The sequence below is a fragment of the Colletotrichum truncatum genome, assembly GCF_014235925.2.
Source record: "Colletotrichum truncatum strain CMES1059 chromosome Unknown Contig_0010, whole genome shotgun sequence".
In the NCBI taxonomy this organism is placed as follows: Eukaryota; Fungi; Ascomycota; class Sordariomycetes; order Glomerellales; family Glomerellaceae; genus Colletotrichum; species Colletotrichum truncatum.
In genome coordinates this window covers 1897158-1914121 of record NW_027222407.1, presented here as the reverse complement: position 1 = coordinate 1914121, position 16964 = coordinate 1897158, and the positions used below count along the sequence as shown (strand labels likewise).

Below are 16964 nucleotides of genomic sequence, written 5' to 3'. Positions count from 1 at the left end.
TGGCACTCCAGGGAACCTTGAAGTAAGATCAAACAACTTACTAACATGAACAGGTATCTAATCTAAAATACTAGTATAAGATAAGAATAATCACTATAACATAATATTACTTGCTTGAAAACAAGCCGTCGTTTGAGAAATAATCTGAACGTTGGCGGAGATTACCCAAAGAAAAATTCACACCGCTTGCCGAGACCCAGTATCGCTACAACCCGCACCATTCTAATAAATAACCTGTTTCCAGACCTCCAACCTCCTTTCATCGCAAAATATTTACCTTTTAGGTTACTTTTCTTCATTCCTTAATAACAAAAAGATTTCTGCAAGATGAGATCAGGTGAGCAAGTCATACGACGTTCCAACGTATTTTGACCAGAGAACCGAGCGAATGTCGACTGGTTTCTTTTGTTCCGCTGGGCGGATTGTTCGGCCACCGCGCATACTGCTTGTCCTCGCGATGAAATGCGCATACTTCAGGTAGAGGTCGGCCGGCGGACTTGAACTCGGCTGCGGACTTTCTGCGCCAAGTGGTTGCTCTTTGCGGACTTCGCGCGCCGCGGATCCCGCAGTCTTACACGATCATGTTGTGCAGTCTGCAGTTAACGACGTCGGGTTGTCATGTCTATGTATTTAAAGGGGCCGTGAGATTACCATTCTAGCTGGGTTCTCCAGAGCATACTCAGACAGACTTCGCATAATCCTCAGCCAAAATGACTTACACCATCACCGTTGTACCGGCATCTACCCAGGCCGGAAGAGAAACCATCAGGGTCCTTCTCGAAGACGAATCACAACCGCTCATCCGCGCCTTCTATCGTGACTTGTCCAAGGCCCCCATCGACTTCACCAACCACCCAAACTTCACCGGCATCCAAGGCGACGTATCGACCAGCCCTGATCTCGACTTTGGCGGTTCAGACGCCGTGCTCTACATCCCTCCGCCGCCTTACTACTCAGGCGAAACAGACACCGCCGAGTTTGCAACCGCAGCAGCGAACAATGTGAAAGTCGCCCTTGACAGAGCGCCCTCAGTGAAGAGACTGCTTCTTTTCTCCTCCATAGGAGCGGAACACGACCATGGAATTGTGAGCAAATTCAAAACGTTCCTCGAGAATGCCAACCTGATGACAGACTAGGGTATCCTGAAAATCAATCACATTTCAGACAAGATCCTACAGGTGTCTGCACCCGAAGTAGCCATCGTCAAGCCGGGATACTTCCAAGAGAGCTGGACCCAACCTCTTGAGACAACCAAGGCCGATCCTCCCGTGTTCCACTCTCCTTTGACGCCGATTGACCACAAAATTCCAATGGTAGGTCGCGTGAACAAACCTTGGACCATTTCTGGGCGCTGACGACGGAACAGGTCAGTCTGCAAGATATAAGCCGAATCTGCGCCCGCAAGCTGTTGGATCTGTCCACGCCACTCCCGAAGCGGACCTTCGTCTTTGAGCTGTTCGGGCCTCGGCATTACAGCACTGGGGATGTTCAAGCTGCCATGGAAGAGGTCATGGGCAAAAAAGTCAATACTGTTCTGTTCGAGAAAGACCAGCTCGCAGAGTACTGGACAGCTTACGGAATACCAAATTGCTACTTGGAGGAGATGGGAGAATTCACATCCGCGGCACTGCCTGGCGGGGTCATGGCGGACAAGTTCGACGGGGATGAGAATACTGTATGGGGACAAGTGGAGCTTATTGATGTGTTGCGGAAGGCTTACGCAGCATGAGGCATTGTCGTCTTACGAAAATGGATGGATAGGGATTTTTGCAGATTGAAGAAAGATGGACATGGACAGTAATCATCACATATTATTAATAACAGCAAAAGAGGTGAGATCTAGATCTTATGCAAAAACCCTTAGGTTCACCGGCGCACAACGCGAACGGCGGCGCTTAGACTCATCCGGCGAGATCCGTCAGTAGCTCGAACCAGAGCATCAGTGGATGCACATCAATGGCTGAAAGCCGTCCGACCATCGAAGGCCACCCATAATGACAACCATGATGGCGAAACCAGCCACAACGCTGGCAGCACCATAGACATACGCATGGCGCCTCCTCAATGCCGCCAGCTCCGCAACCCACGTCGATACCGTAGTCAAGCACCCGCAGAAACCATCCTCGACACCCTGTAGCACTTGACACCCCACAAGGCCGCCGATACCCGCGTGCCCTAGGTCCCAGCACATGCCGAGCACGGCGACGCCGGCGATATTGACGGTAAAAGTACCCAAGGGAAACGTCGTAATGCGCGAGTTGAGCCAGAGGCTCACATAGAACCTTGCCAGACAGCCCAGCGGCGCGAACACTAGTGAGAAAACGGCCTGACCGCGCCAGGCGTCGTGGGGCGGCCAGATGGAGAGGAAAATAGCGCCAAGCCAACTACCCCAACCCAGCAGCACTGCCGCGCGATCGAGAATTCTGCGACTGAACGGGTACGGGATAGAAGGGATGATCGGCTCGAGAGCGGCCGCGAGATGCCCGCCGACAAAGAGCGCAGAGAGTGAGAGGCTTACGGTTGTGATTATAACGGCTAACAGGGCCATGAAGGAGTATCCCCCGTTGCGGGGCGTAGGGACCACGCCACCGGCGCCGGGAAGATCATTGCTCATGGCGAGAAAGACGTCGCGGATGAATGAAGAGAAAGACGTGAAGGAACCGCAAAAGCCTGTCGCAAGGCCAATGTATAGCGGAATCGTCTTCTTCGTCGCCAAATGTGCCTTTTTTGCTGCAGCAAGGTCTACCGCTGACGCTGCGGTTGCCTCGGAGTCTCGCTGCCCACGCGCCCGTTTGACAGCCTCGTCGTACGTCGCTGTGCCCCATTCATACCGGAAGAGCTTCCTGTCTTCCGCCAAGAAGCCCATGACTAAACTACCCCCAACGTTGGCCCATAGAACCCCAAACGACACAGGTGCGTCGGGATACGTCGTTAGAGCTTGGAGTCCTAGGCGAGCGAGTGTGCCAAAGATGGCGAAGAAGACGAGGTACGATAGGGTATACAACTCCGTCGCGGCCTTGGACACCTGCACCGCAGAATGAGGGGGTGTTTCAGCCGTCCCGTTCTGTCCGTCCTGCATCTCGATATCACGGCTTGTTGGCTCATGTCCATCTTGTCTCTGGCTAGGTGTCTTGTCCAAGGCATTCTCATTGCCTGCCTGGGTCTCGCCGGGGCTTTGACCAACGGGGTCGGCAACCCCAACGGGATCGGCAACCACCTCACTGACGCCGCCGCCGCCATCATGAACCGTCGAGTTTTGTCTGGTAGGGCCATCATGCTGCTCGCTGTTCTTCCTCGAGCGGCTAAACAGGTTAAAGCCAAACGTGCCCCGCCGCATGAAGCCATGTCCCTCCGTCGAATCTTCCTGTCGGACACTACTCCTCCTTGACCGGCTGCCAGAGATCACCTTGCCAAATGTGCCCCTCCGCATGAAGCCATATCCTTCCGTCGCATCGTCCTGCCAGACGCTGCTCCTCCTTGACCGGTTCCCAGGTGTCATCCTGCCAAACGTGCTCCTCCGCCTGGGACTGAGTCCTTCTTCCGTATTATCATCGAATCGATCATTCTCCGTTTCAGGATCGTGTGCGCGCGTCGGTTCACTAGTGTTGCCGCTTTCCATCCTGCCTGGCAGTGGTACTGCAGCAATTCATGACTGCCGAAATGGTGAGATTCGGTGTTTTTTTTCCCCTTCTGCTCGTGCAGTCTCCTCAGCCGTCGGGAGGAAATGTTATTGAGGAGAGATTCATCTCTACCAACAATGTGCGAGAAATGAGAAAAAAAGGGTTCTGGAGCCGGATCTGGAGTGGATGGAATGCCTTTGACGTTGCTGTGTGGACGTCACAATTTCGGCCCCTCGGCGACGGCGAAGATGTGGGCTGGACGGCTACATCGGCATGTGGATTGCTTCACCGATGGCCATAGCGTCATTAGTGGGGTCCCTCACCGAGAAAGGCGGAGTACACCGGTCGGTGACTAAGAGCATGTGGATTTCGGGGTTCATGGCTGATATCTCTCTCTCCGCGGTTAAACGGCCAGAGCTACGGACAACGTTTCAAGAATGAACACGTTTATAAAATCTCAGATCCTATCTACACAGCTCCATCCACCTCCAAGCCCTGCAGCTCATATCCATCTGCAGGGCGGCGACCTCCGACACCTTACCGGACCCCGGAGTTTACCTTTGACGAGGGGGCTAAGCTAGCGGGCGCCAAACCGTCTTATCTTATCAGGGAAGCTCCTCCCGCATGCAAGATGCCCCACTCAAGGTACCGGCGCTGATCAGGAGGACAAGGGACGGACGTTGAGCCGGCGCGAACCCCCCTCCTTCGTTTCCCCCCCAGCCTCTCTCTTGGGCTGCTTTCTGTCCTTCGTCTTTGAACTTCTATTTCTCTACTTCTTTACGTCTTTTTCTCCTTTGCAATTGCTTCGTGTGTTTCCTCTTTCAAATACCAAGATATCAAGACTTAATCATGGCTCCGGAACTTCCTCCCAACGTCCACGTCTCGCAGCACCCTTGCCTGCGGGCGAAGCTCTCCCAATTGAGATCCAAGTCGACTCCGGCAAAGGAGGTGAAGACGTTGATTCATGAAATCGGCCTCATTGTGGCATGCGAAGCTCTCGCTGCCTCGACTAAAGCGACAGATGGTCCCAAGGTATGTCGTGCTCTCTCTCTCCCTGCGTAGATACTTCCCTTGCCAGCTCCGTACAGGACTGACCGCCATAGGATGCGACCCCGCTAGGCTTCGAGTTCACCTCGACCGAGATCTCTCCATCCCGCCTTTGTCTCGTCCCGATCCTGCGTTCAGGTCTCGGCATGGTAGATGGTACGTTTTGGCACCCCCCCCCCCCCCCCCCCCCCCCCCCCTTTACTACGGCCCCAAGCAAGTCTTATTAACCTCTCTAAAGCCGTACAAACTATCCTTCCCGGCCCTGTGCCCGTCCATCACCTCGGTCTCTACCGCGAACCGACTACTCTCGAGCCTGTGGAATACTACAACAACCTCCCCCACCACATCTCCTCCGACGGCTCTAACCCGGACGTCAGCAGTCTCGCCATCGTTCTCGATCCCGTCATCGCGACCGGTGGTACCTGCGCAGCCGCTATTCAGACACTACGCGAATGGGGCGTCAAGCGAATCATCGTCATGTCAGTCATCGGTGCTACTGAGGGTGTCAAGCGTGCTGCGCAGGAGTGGGCGGATGCGACGGAGATTTGGATTGCTGGTGTGGACTCCGAATTAACACCAAATGGCATGTTGAAGCCTGGTGTCGGTGATGTGGGTGACCGCTTATTCTTGACTATTGGCAAATAAGCCGGGGTATTACGTGTTGGAGCGAAGAGTGACTTTGCGCGCCTTACTTATGGGTCGTTTTACGGATAAGGTCATGGCATTCATAGAAGGTCTGGATGCTGGAGTTGAATGTAATTGCATATGTTCGGGTATAAGAGCCCCCTTCCTTTTTGAGGATGCCACGTATGAAAATACCACCTTTGCCCCCCATTACCGTGTTAGATACGAGTATATCTCTCTTCATCCACCATCGTCTTCTCACTCCAGGAATCCTCAACCCAGCTTCCCGTAACAATATACGGGATCTTACGGCGGGTGCTGACCTCCTTGCGCAATGACTCTGCTGCCTCCTTCAGTTTGTCCCCGCTTCCGACAATCACAATGTGCGTGGCTTCTTCGTCCTCGACGTCGGGAGTCAAGCGAGCACTGCCAAACAACAAGTAGTTCCTGAGCTTCAACAGTCCGATGTCGTCGTCGTCGCTGCTGTTGGTTGCGTTGAACAAATGCACAATGCATCGGTGGAACATTGCCCCTTGCAGCCGACCCATCCCGTGACCCCGCTCTTCCAGCTGGTTCAAAAAGTGCCCCTTGTTGAATGGTTCAGCGTCAGGTTCTTTTTTCGGCATATCCCTGAAGATCACCCGCAGCTCATCAATGCTGATGTCTCGAGCGTAGCTGTCGCCATACATGTCCGTGTTCTGGATAGCAACCGTCTTCATCGCCTCTGTCGCATGCAGGAGGTGCCTCTCTTCGTATGGCAAAATGAACGGGTCGTTCTGGGCGAGGCAGTCCCGTAACCATATCGGCCGGATTATATTGACACCTCCCTCCTTTTGGCCCTCCTTCACCAAACTGGCAACCTTGACCACGTTCTTGTCGGCTATGAGAGTCATTCCAGACCCGGCCACCGCTCGCTGGGAAATGTGTCCGCCGTTTTCCTTGACCAACGTCTCGATCTGTGCCTTGGTCTTCTTGAAGGGCTTGAGTGACTCTGACAAGATGCAGAATTCAAGTCCTTCGAATAGCTTCGTTGTCTCCCCTTTGAACTGCGCAGGAATGTTCTCCGTCCCTGCAATGGTCAACTCACGCTTGACGCGCTTCGTCGCCCTTCGTTTGCGGTTCTCGACGCTCATCGTCTTCTCCTTTGCCTCTTCCTCCACCCGCCTACGAAGGTCCTGGAATTCCTGCACACTAAGCCCATCGTTCCAGCTTTTGTCGGGTCGCAGCCTGCGGAAGCGCGGAAATCGCAAAGTGAAGCCGAGAGCGAATTGATCCGAAGAGCCGATGCTCGCCGCCTTTGCCTCGAGCACGAAAGAGTCTCTTGGTCTGATCCATACGTCAGGCTTTTCGAATTGGCGGCTGTCTCCAGCCAGTTCGATGTACTCCACTGGAGGCTTTTTCGAGTCCCACGTATGCCATTTGCCATCTGTCCGGTGACGAATCTCGGCGTAGTCTTCAGCCTTGAAACCACCGCCTACTTTGAAGAAACTGAAACATTTCTCTGGGTTTGCGCCTGCTTGGATGTGATTCTCAGTCACGCGTAGCCCGCACAGGAAGCTCGAAAGCGCACCGCCTCTACGTCCGGAGCCGTAATAGCCGCCAACAACGACACAGTCCAACGACTCTCCGAACTCTGTCATATACTCCGGCTTAACCTTTAGCCAATCGTCGTTGCGGCTATTGAGTCGGTACATTGATCTCGGGTTCTTCAGGACTAAGCCTTCAGATGCCTCCGCAACCACCTTGCGCAGTAGCGGCTCGATGGCGTCCGGCGATGTGGCAGATTCGTACTGATGGATCTCAAGTCGTCGGTGAACTCCCTTGACGGCCTTTTCTAATGCGCGATGGCGGTCTCGGAGAGTGTATTGTGTCAACGGTTGATCGTTGAGCAGGAGGATGTCGAATACTCTGTAGAGAGGCCGGGGACCGTTCTGGTTGAAGGGATTGGTCTGCTCTGCCAGAGCTGCCGTCTTCAAAGTTCCGAAAGGCATTATCTTATCGATTTCAGGGTCCCAAGTGATCATCTCGCCATCCAAAATAACATTCCGTACCCCGAGCGCAAAGGCGCCTGCAAGATGTCGCGTCAGAGCAGCTTTTTCATCCTTGAGGCCGTTACCATAAAGATATGTGTAGTCCTTGGCTTTTCGGGACCAGAAGCAAAACCGGAATCCCCCAGGGACACTTGAGTCTTCCGTCATGTGCATCTGCATGCGCTCTCCATCCAGCTTCTCCTCAATCCAGAACTCAGGGTCATCTTCGGTTGGTCGCAGGTAATCAACCATCTTTTGGAAGGAGGAAGGCATCTGGAACTGTGCAAGCTGGGGCTGAAAACATTCCATGAGAGTAACTCCGGTATCCTCCTGCTCTAGCCGGACCTGAGGATCAGAAAGCTCCCAGCAGACACGTCTGAGGCTGGAAGACACACTGAAGAGTGTCTCTCCGTCCGGATGCCATAGGTTTAGTAAGGTCCTCTCTGTTGCACCGACCTTCATCTGCTTCAATATGATGCGGATCAACCACATGAGCTCTTCTGCATTCATGCGTTCATAAAAGACTTCAAAAACCTCGAGATTCTCCAGCTCTCCCGCCGAGGCGGCAAGCTTATCTAGCAATTCATTGACCTCGGCAATCGTCATGTCGCCCACTTCAGTTCGCATGGGTCGCTTCGACAGAACCTCAAAGCACCTCCCTGCAAAGTCTCCCGCTAACCGCGACGCAGTGGTATGGCCAGGGAGCTTCCAGTGAAGGAGATTGTAGCCATCTTCCGAGTTTTTGTCGATCTTCATCAACTTAACCAGGAGCTTGCCAATGGTGTTCTCTTTCAAGCCGTAAACGCCACGGTCCCTATCCTTGTCGGGAAGGATGAGCCGAAATGCCGGGTAAATGTCATTGCCTACTTCATTCCGCCATCTCGAGATGAAGCGCTCGATGATGTGGCGTCTCTGCTCCTGGGGTGAAAGCTTAGTGGGACCATGCGGTCCTCTCTTCGTACGCGGAGGTCCTCTTCCAGCAGGCTGTTTCTTATTCTCGTTAAGAGGGTTGAAAAGACTTTGGAAGAGCTCCGAGAAACGCATTGTCCGGGAGTGGTTGCGCGGGCGATTAGGATACCTGCGTCCTGTGAGCAACGGGAGTGGTACAGGGGTTTACCTACTTCTCATCGAGTTCTTCAAGGGTTACTCCACCCACTACATATTGCTTTTCTTCTTCCTTGATTGCAGCCTCATCGGGCGATTGCCGACGTTTGCGCTGGCTCATGGTTCGTACCTGTTATGCGTCGATTGCCTCTATGTGGGGATAACGGCTGGGTTGAGGGAAGAAAAAGCCAGAAAAAAAGACAGTTTTATTAACTTTGACGGAAATGAATGTCTAATGTATCGCAAAGTCGTCAATGTCCAAGGAAAAAAGTTTAGACGCGTTGGGTCGCGTCATCACTTATAAGTTTCCCGTCGCATGTCGCTGGTCTGACAGCTAGGCATTCAGCTGTGGATTGGTTGCCTTGGGTGATGCTGCCTGGAGTTGCAGAAAGCAGGAAAGGGGCACAGGTGGGGCAACACAAGCTAGCGCGGCCGTTGAAATCTCTTAACTACATGGCGAAATATGCTATGAGAATATTCATTTAAACAAACATTCACCTTGTTTTCTCACTCCTTATTGCAATTAGACAGAACTTAAGAGGTAACCAGAACCGGTGGGCTCCTTTTCTCGATTAAACAGTTTCCTACACTCATGAGCTACATTAATCATTTCATATCTCATCCTGCGATGCAGAAACAGTTTCCTCAATATTTGATCGTTTCGCGTATGCAGACGACGTCTGATACACTAGGAGTTGGCCACGGCGAGGAGGCGCTTACTGGCGACCAGTGCGGCCGCTGTGCTGAGAAGAAGTCTCGCTGACAGCCTTCTCGGCGTCCCAGCGCTGCTGCATGGGCTCGGTAACGGCGTTCTTCTTGGCGGACTTGCGGCGCCAGAGGAAGAAACCAGCAAGACCAAGGAGAGAGACACCAGCAATGGAACCGACGACAGCGCCGGCGATGGTAGCGCGGGGGAGGCCGGAGGACTTGGACTCGCCGGCAGCAGTGAAGTCAGCGGCGGTGTGGGGGGTGTTGCCACCGGCGTCAGTGGTGGTGACGTTGACAGTGTTGTCAATGTCGACGTCGGGGTCGGAGACGGTGGCGTTGAAGCAGGGGATGGAGGCGGTGAAGACGTCGACAAAGGTAACGTCAGAGCAGGCGTAGAAGGTCTCACGCTTGGACTCGTCCTGGTCGAAGTTGGAGACGTAGAGCATGCGGTAGGTGGCGTTGGAGCCGGCAGTGACGCCGGCGGGAGCGGAGGGCACGGTGACACAGGTGTGACCGAGGTCGAGGCTGCTGATGTCGCTGGGACCAATGAAGGTCTCGAAGTCGGAAGCGGACTTCGGGTCTATGGCCGGTCGTCAGCTCATGAATATCTAGTAGACGAGCACGAGAGTGTTGCTGGGTGAGATGGCTTACCGTTGTCGTAAGAGACACTCAGGTGGACAGCACGGGTGTGGTCCTGGGTGACAAGGGCGAGCTTGCCGTTGACTAGTTATGAAAGTTAGTCCGACGATTCTACTTTCCGGCGAGGCGTACCGTCCGAAGACTGGTTGATGTTCAACTTACCGAGGGGGAACGAGGTGCGGACACCGGGGCCCTTGGTGGATCCGCAAGGCGCCTTGTTGTCGGCGTCGGCGCTCCACTCACGGTCAGGGGGCCAGAGGAAGGCGGCCGGGCCCATCTTGTCATCAGCAATGACGTTGCCCAGCAGCATGCTGCCGAACAAAGCGACTGACTTGGCGGAAACCATCTTGACGGGATGAATCTTGGGGAAGATTGACTTGACAAGAGTCTGAGAAGGGGAGATCAGGTCTCAGGTGTGAAGAAGTGGTGAGCAAGGTTCAAGGCTCAGATGACCACAAGATGAACTTGTACGAGAAGAAGTCCAAATCAAAGGGATAGAGGATCTTCGGCCCTCCATATATGCTCGCCTTCGCTGCCGCAAGGTTGGCGCCGAGCCAGCCAACCGCTTCCCATGCCGAGAAACAGATAGGAGCGCGCGCAGCGAACCCGTCAGCGGATTGATCCGCCAAGTTCAGTTGAGCCGACAAACCGGCGCCAACCCCTGGCACCGATCACGACCCTGACCCGGTTCTCTTCGCAGGTGTTGCTACAGTCCCACCGTCGTGTGGTTCCCCACTTGAAAAAGTTATCTGATGAAATCACCCATGGCGGTATCCACTACTTGTTTGGTCCGCACATTGGCGCATGCGAAACCTGGATAGGGTTGGTCGGTGCTCCAACAGGAGCGGAATCGCATCATATCTGATCATCTGATAAGATGGATCCCCTACCATTCATTGGCCGCATACATCAGCTCTGCATCACTAGCGCCTCTCGGCGCGGTGGCCGGGGTCCCAATTTTCACACGTTTCCAAAGTCCAGCTTCTGTTTTCGGTTCAATATCCTCATTCTCGTATTTGCCCCGACCCTGACTGAAAATTTGTTTTCCTGACTCTTGGGAGATTCCGTGTTGAGATCTAAAAGGAAACGGCGCCGCACGAGGTATCAGTAATCTAGTTTACTTTGTCTTGGCGATAAAACCCGTTTCGAGCAACTCTTGTGCCAACGACGAATCATTGCGTTCCTAAGGATTAAAGTCGGCGTCCGAGGTCAGCTCGCCGCGATGTCGGCGATAGCCCGGCAATATAAAAAAGTCTTGACCTACTCCATCAGTCTTGTCCTGCGAGACCGGAAATTGGGTAAACCGTTGCCCACCACCCCCCATGGAAGTCCATTAGTCAAAAGACGCCGTTGGGTCGAACTCGGTCCAGGCTTTCCGAAGCCCCAGTTCATCCCATCGGATGATGGCATCAGGTCTTCGATCTTGTGGAGGAGAGCACATTGCTTTCGGGCCAAGAGGCCTGGGCAGCATGTGATAAACGGATCATCGACGACCAGCAAAGGCTCAGCCGAACTCGATTCGGCTTCACATCGGCACCATTCAGCGGGAGTATTTGCAGGCATTCAGACGGTTCAGGCCTGAGACGAGACTCGGCGCGATAAGCTCACTAAACGGTACCTAGGCGATTCGAAAGGAACAGGCGGGCGAACAACAGACCCAATGGCCGGGCCCAAGCCGTCCTAATTCATTGGGCGAGCACACTCGTATGTTCGAAATACCTTAACTGCAAGGCTTCAGCCCTCGAAAAGGCAAAATCCAACGCCCCACTGCCGCCCCCTGGTCTCTTCATGCCAGGTCTATCCAATTGTGTCTGCCTCGAGCGCCTCTGTTGTCCAGGTTCGGAGTGTGACAATGCCTGCACTGATGCCCAGTGCCAGTCACACACTAGTGGTGGAACTCACTTCCCTCCAAGGCAACATCACTTATGGATCTCTCGGCACACGAGCGGTCGTGTGCCCTACTTCGGGTTCCCGGCCTGGCCAACGCCTGTGAAACTCTTGGTCTGTGCTATGACTGGTTTTCCATCCTTGCTGGCTTATTGATCACTGTCGTTTTTCAAACCTCATCCTCTGCGATGTACAATTCTTTACCTAACAATTGCCTCAAGCGCAATAATCTTCATATGGCATACAAGTGACCTTCAGTCTCCGATAATGTCGTAAATGTGTTTTGACTTTCTAGTATGGAGTTGCTGCTGAAGAACCCAGCGAGATACGTGGCACTCCCAAGTGATGAGCCCAAACACAAATCGTCTGTTTTACACCGCTCAAGCGTTCCAGTCGGGATGGCAATGGCGGTAAGTAACGTATCCTTCAATGGATTGCCTATTGTCCATCAAAATATTCACTAATAGGCAAGCCTAGCCCTGGTGCCTGGAAGCGGATAGCCCGCCAACACATTGACAACAAACATGCCTTCGTACCTCCGGACTTCCACGAGCAAGGTTCCTTTTGGGGAACTTTTGCAACTTGGTCTGGCGGCCCTGGCCCGGGGGCCTGTCCTCTCGTGATCCCATACAGGGGATGTCCTGGGCCACACTCAAAGACAGAGAGACTTGGCGTTGCCACGGCGTGGATTAGATTGATAAGATTCCCATAAGCATCGTGATCTTTCTCCTCTGATTGCCCAGGCTCGGTTTTGAAAATCGCGCCCCTGGCGGCACTGCCCTCGTCCCGCACCGTTGGGTTGTATCAATACAACATTGATGCGCCGCTTTGTAAAAGGTCTCGCTGTAAGGGTTAATATCTTTCATGCCACTTACACTGCCTGGAGTCCATCGCAGTATTGACGGCAATCGAAATCGTTTGGCTTGAGGAAACAGGATTTGAGGTAAATCTGGGCGGTGTCCACGAGAACGGCACGGGCTAAATTTGACAACTTGCTATTGAATATTGTGGAAACACGGAAGCTTGGAAACAGGGAAACGGTGGGGGAGATGCGATGAGCCAACAGCTAGTAGTCACGTTCTCGTACTCCGAAGGCCACTGGAACGAAACGAGTTCGCCACAAAAGTATCCGAAATAGCCGTTATGGTGGTGTGAAATTCCCTCAGGCTGCCCGCGGGAGGCGGAATGTCCCGGATGACGAAGGGCTTGGTTAGCCTGGTATAATACTCCCCGACGTCTTCTGAATTCTAAAAGTCAACTCATCTGTTGGCGTTGAAGAATTTTCCGTTAATTTATGTTCATGCAATACATAGTCACGCCATGGTTAATTGGTCTTGGCACACGAAACTGTTGGCGAATACTGTGTCCGGCTTATATTGATGACCTTGCAGGTGTTAGTCATGTATGAATACTGGATCTGTTACTGGATGGATTCAGCTTCCGGCAGTAACTTTCTCGGATGGAAAGAAAACCTCTCATCAAGTTCGGTATCTCCTCAGCCGAACAACCGGCCTGTAATAGCCACAACCTTCACTTGTCTGCCCTTGCGTGACTGTACCCGAACTTTCATCATGCCGCATGATGAGTCTTGGTTCTACTTGGCTTTTCGTTCTTCCCCAGCCCTGGCCCACAGCTTCTTTGAATGGTTATTATCCCACAAGCTGTTCAAGTTGATTTGTATACACCCGCAAGAGGAACTGGCCTCTCAGGAGACAGCCAAGGCTCTTCGTGCCCAGTTACGTGCTTCAATTCGGAGGTACTTAAGTTGTAGAAAGATTCTGAGTGTGAAGAATACACCAGCAAGTAACGGGGCTACTCAATCTGTACTAAATGCAGCTGAGAAACATGGATGTTGATGATCCACCATTTTCTATTCCTGCCTTGAGGAGTACGTACCAGGTAAGTGAAATCAATGTACTTGTTGCCTTATATCAGTCAATGGGATTTTGACTAGAAAGAGATTCTTTGATAAAAACGAATTCATAGCAGAAAATAGTAGAATTGAGTCATTTCTGTAAATGCACTATATAATCACGGCTTTAGTAGGGATGGCATAGATAACATGACTTTGTTGCTCAAATTGACTTCCTCACAACTGAACGATCGATCCACAACTGGTAGCTGCAGTTTTGAACAAACGTGACATAGACTTAATCCCCATATCAACACATTCGTCACCCTAATATGAAAGGCTTATTTGCAACACCTGTAATAGATGCGGAGGATAAATCCTCCTTGCTTACATGGAACTTGACGCTTCTCTCCGGATGAGTCATCCAAGAATTAGGAATCACAGTTGATAATGCAACCCCCTCATTCAGGCCCCATGTTCATGATCAACTCCAGACAATACAAAGTCCGCTACGTTATAATCAAAATAAACCTAAAAGTTCCAAGTCATGACCATTGAAATCGTCCCTGCTGTCGAAGCCGACTGTCGGCGATTCGCACAGTTGGACAAGGCAGCTTTCGGGGCCAGCAGCAGTGAAGGCGACATTCAGAGAATCCTGTTTCCTCCGTCTTCGGCCGTCGAAGAAGATGCCCCAACCGCCCGTAGGGCCGCATTGATGGCCAAGATAATGAGGGAGGACCCGAGCGCCCATTTTATCAAGGCCGTTGACACGGAGCTATCTTGCGAAGAGGCTATTGTCGGGTTTGCAAAGTGGCATGTGTGGACGGATGGAATGCCGCCTTCACCGCAGCGGCAGTGGGGTGTTGGATGCAACGCGGAAGCATGCGGGAAGTTCTTTGGGGGCATGGATAAGTTGAAGGAACGCGTGATGATGGGCAAAAGTTGTGTTTGTGAGGACTGCGCATCATCCACGTGGATATGTTCATCTTTGCTAACATCCGTAGATCTCCAGCCTCTGATTACTCACCCCGATTACCAGCGACAAGGCATCGGAACACGAATGGTTCAGTGGGGTCTGGATGAGGCGGCGAGATTGAATCTTCCTGCTTTTCTTCTGTCTTCGTCAGACGGGCTTTCTTTGTATCAGAAATGTGGATTTGTGGTTGTGGACGAGACTGAAACCGACTTCACACCGTTTGGAGTCCCGAAAGTGATTTGTTCGCGGGCTATGATCAGAAAAGTATAAATGTGAATTTCGGATGTCAAGCCATGTTTGCATATCATCCATCACAACTCAGATCTCTCTTGGGGAGGTTCTGTCACGTCCACGTCCTCTGGTTTGCAATTGCCAAACTTTGGAAGTTTGTCGAGAGGATCGGAACTCCTCTTTGAAGACCTTGCACCCTTTAGATAGAGACTATCAAGCGTCTCAGCAAGCTCCGAGTACGCGACGGTTGGGTTAAGCCAGTGCTGGCTCGAGACCTTTTCGTCAAAAACCCATTCGTTGCGGCCAACGCTACCTTCCCCGTCAAGTTTGATAGTGTTGTATCCATTATCATTTCCAAATTTGAAGTGATTGCCCAAGCCCTTGATGGCGTATAGCATGGCGATGGGATCGAATGACCATCGTGGCTGGTAATATGAGTAAAGAATGTACGCCGCGCGCACAGGATCTGTTTTCGGGCCGTCGGCCATGAGCGGCCCTCCGGAATAAACTGAACCGCCAAGTTGAAACCCGGCGTAAACAATGGACCCTTTCCAATTGTGTATCACATGTGCTGCCGTATATGGGTTGTCTCCCCAAAAGTTGAACTCGTACCCTGTCGGATAATCACCCCCCATAACTACGAGTTCCTTCACCTTGGCCTCTACTAATTGAGGCCCAGTGAGACTGGAATAGGCGTCTGCTGTTGAGTTGAGAAGACCCGACAAGTTGTGGAGAAAGCCAATTGACACAATCGTCACAGATCCATCTTCGGCCTCGGCTAGAAGCTTCCGATAGAGTTCGACAGGACCCCAGGCTTCGTCTGCAGTAGAAAGGCTTCTGGGCCAGTGTGTTGCAAGCTTGCTGGCGAACTCCCCTAGTAACTTAGTCCAGTTGTCGAAGAAAGGAACATCATTCAAAGGACGCCGAGCGCCTATGGGAACATGGGAATGTTCGTAATGATTGAGGATGGCAGAAGCGGCTAGGACCGAGTATGACGACTGGGAGTTGATATTGACTCCGAGCAGGTTCACTTCAGGCGAAGTTGCGGCGAGGAGAAGTGCACCTGCGTCACTGTACAAGATCAGCCGGGCCTATAGAAAATTTAAACTCATATCGAAATCAGTGCATTGAAGTTATTCTTACTCGCAGTCGCTGAACAAGTCTGTGTCAACGATCAAATTCTTGCGGGCCGCAGCGACAATAGAGAGGCCAAGAATGAAGAACCATGCCACTCTGTTAAACATTGTAACTATTGCCAAGATTAGATCTTGAGATGATAAGGCCGATTAAACGATCCAGTGTCTCGGCCAAACCATTGTTGTGCCATCGAACCCCCAGTCATCATCCGATTCTCATTCTTCTTACCTGGTGGGGTCTCTGTTGATGTTTATGAGGGGATGATGATGACACTGACTGGGAGTGTTACAGCTGATGGCAGCTGTCAGAATCGAATTGAGGGGCTCAGAATTGGGAGATGGATGTAGCAAGCTACCTAGCAGTCCAATCTCCCTCATTTTCCCCAGAAAGATATATGTTAAATGAGAGTGACATTTGTCTCAATTTTGTTGCACTTTTGCAACAATTACATGGTAAAATTGTCTATAATCACCAGTCTATCGAGACATGTGCTTGGCCTGAAGAGGCTGGAATTGAGGCTCGTGCGGGATATTTGGAGGCTTCAGTGGACACAATCGCTGATCGGCCCCACTGAACAACCGCTGTGGGCCTGATCCGGAGGCGGGAACCTGTGCGTTTGTCTCCTCTGGACAAAGCAGGCGCAGTGGCTCTGCAACGGCAAGGGTGAACGAAACATAGTGGACCATCAATTGTCAGGTCTTTGGAACTTTTCTATGCCAACGTTGTTCCACCACCACACCACCACATCATCGCGCCACCACGTTTGTCCCAGTCAATCTCCAGCTAGCCAGCCTAGCTTAGCTCCCACAAAGTGACATCTTATCTCTACTATTCTACAGCTTCTCGGAAAGGCCGACGTTTATTCAGCACTCTGCAGCTCACCGAGAAGCAGCCGTCTGCATCGACCCCCCTTGAAGAACGCATCCATGACGCAACAGACGATACTCCCTGTCGCCCATGGCGCTGGAACGTGACAAAAGCTGCCTCAAATCGGATGAGACAGAGAAAATCTCCCTGGATATAGTCAGATCCCCCCACACATTTGCTCGCTAGGACCCCTCTCCCTCCCCTCCCTCCCAGAGATGGTGCAGAAACAGAGTGCAGATCGG

General features: G+C 52.3%; 7 protein-coding genes across 7 annotated transcripts; 3 read left to right on the top strand and 4 right to left on the bottom strand.

The window, feature by feature from the left end:
* Positions 1–710: 710 nt before the first annotated feature.
* CTRU02_213974 (NmrA family protein) lies at positions 711–1729 on the top strand (the record flags this gene model as incomplete). The annotated part of the gene is made up of 3 exons (XM_036724529.1): positions 711–1085; positions 1137–1313; positions 1367–1729. The coding sequence occupies 3 exons, from the start codon at positions 711–713 to the stop codon at positions 1727–1729; spliced, it is 915 nt and encodes a 304-aa protein (XP_036583648.1).
* Positions 1730–1939: 210 nt separating this feature from the next.
* CTRU02_213973 (CrcB-like protein) lies at positions 1940–3619 on the bottom strand (the record flags this gene model as incomplete). Its single annotated transcript, XM_036724528.1, has 1 exon — positions 1940–3619. The coding sequence occupies one exon, from the start codon at positions 3617–3619 to the stop codon at positions 1940–1942; it is 1680 nt and encodes a 559-aa protein (XP_036583647.1).
* Positions 3620–4469: 850 nt separating this feature from the next.
* Positions 4470–5312, top strand: CTRU02_213971 (uracil phosphoribosyltransferase; the record flags this gene model as incomplete). Its single annotated transcript, XM_036724526.1, has 3 exons — positions 4470–4652; positions 4724–4823; positions 4906–5312. The coding sequence occupies 3 exons, from the start codon at positions 4470–4472 to the stop codon at positions 5310–5312; spliced, it is 690 nt and encodes a 229-aa protein (XP_036583646.1).
* A 197-nt stretch (positions 5313–5509) lies between these two features.
* On the bottom strand, positions 5510–8546 carry CTRU02_213972 (DNA ligase I; the record flags this gene model as incomplete). The annotated part of the gene is made up of 2 exons (XM_036724527.1): positions 5510–8399; positions 8443–8546. 2 exons carry the CDS (start codon positions 8544–8546, stop codon positions 5510–5512), a joined length of 2994 nt encoding a protein of 997 aa, XP_036583645.1.
* Positions 8547–9141: 595 nt separating this feature from the next.
* CTRU02_213970 (gpi anchored protein) lies at positions 9142–10118 on the bottom strand (the record flags this gene model as incomplete). The annotated part of the gene is made up of 3 exons (XM_070206159.1): positions 9142–9713; positions 9785–9856; positions 9905–10118. 3 exons carry the CDS (start codon positions 10116–10118, stop codon positions 9142–9144), a joined length of 858 nt encoding a protein of 285 aa, XP_070060191.1.
* Positions 10119–14058: 3940 nt separating this feature from the next.
* Positions 14059–14757, top strand: CTRU02_213969 (uncharacterized protein; the record flags this gene model as incomplete). Its single annotated transcript, XM_036724524.1, has 2 exons — positions 14059–14461; positions 14516–14757. 2 exons carry the CDS (start codon positions 14059–14061, stop codon positions 14755–14757), a joined length of 645 nt encoding a protein of 214 aa, XP_036583643.1.
* Positions 14758–14798: 41 nt separating this feature from the next.
* CTRU02_213968 (inosine uridine-preferring nucleoside hydrolase) lies at positions 14799–15962 on the bottom strand (the record flags this gene model as incomplete). The annotated part of the gene is made up of 2 exons (XM_036724523.1): positions 14799–15789; positions 15862–15962. The coding sequence occupies 2 exons, from the start codon at positions 15960–15962 to the stop codon at positions 14799–14801; spliced, it is 1092 nt and encodes a 363-aa protein (XP_036583642.1).
* Positions 15963–16964: the final 1002 nt, after the last annotated feature.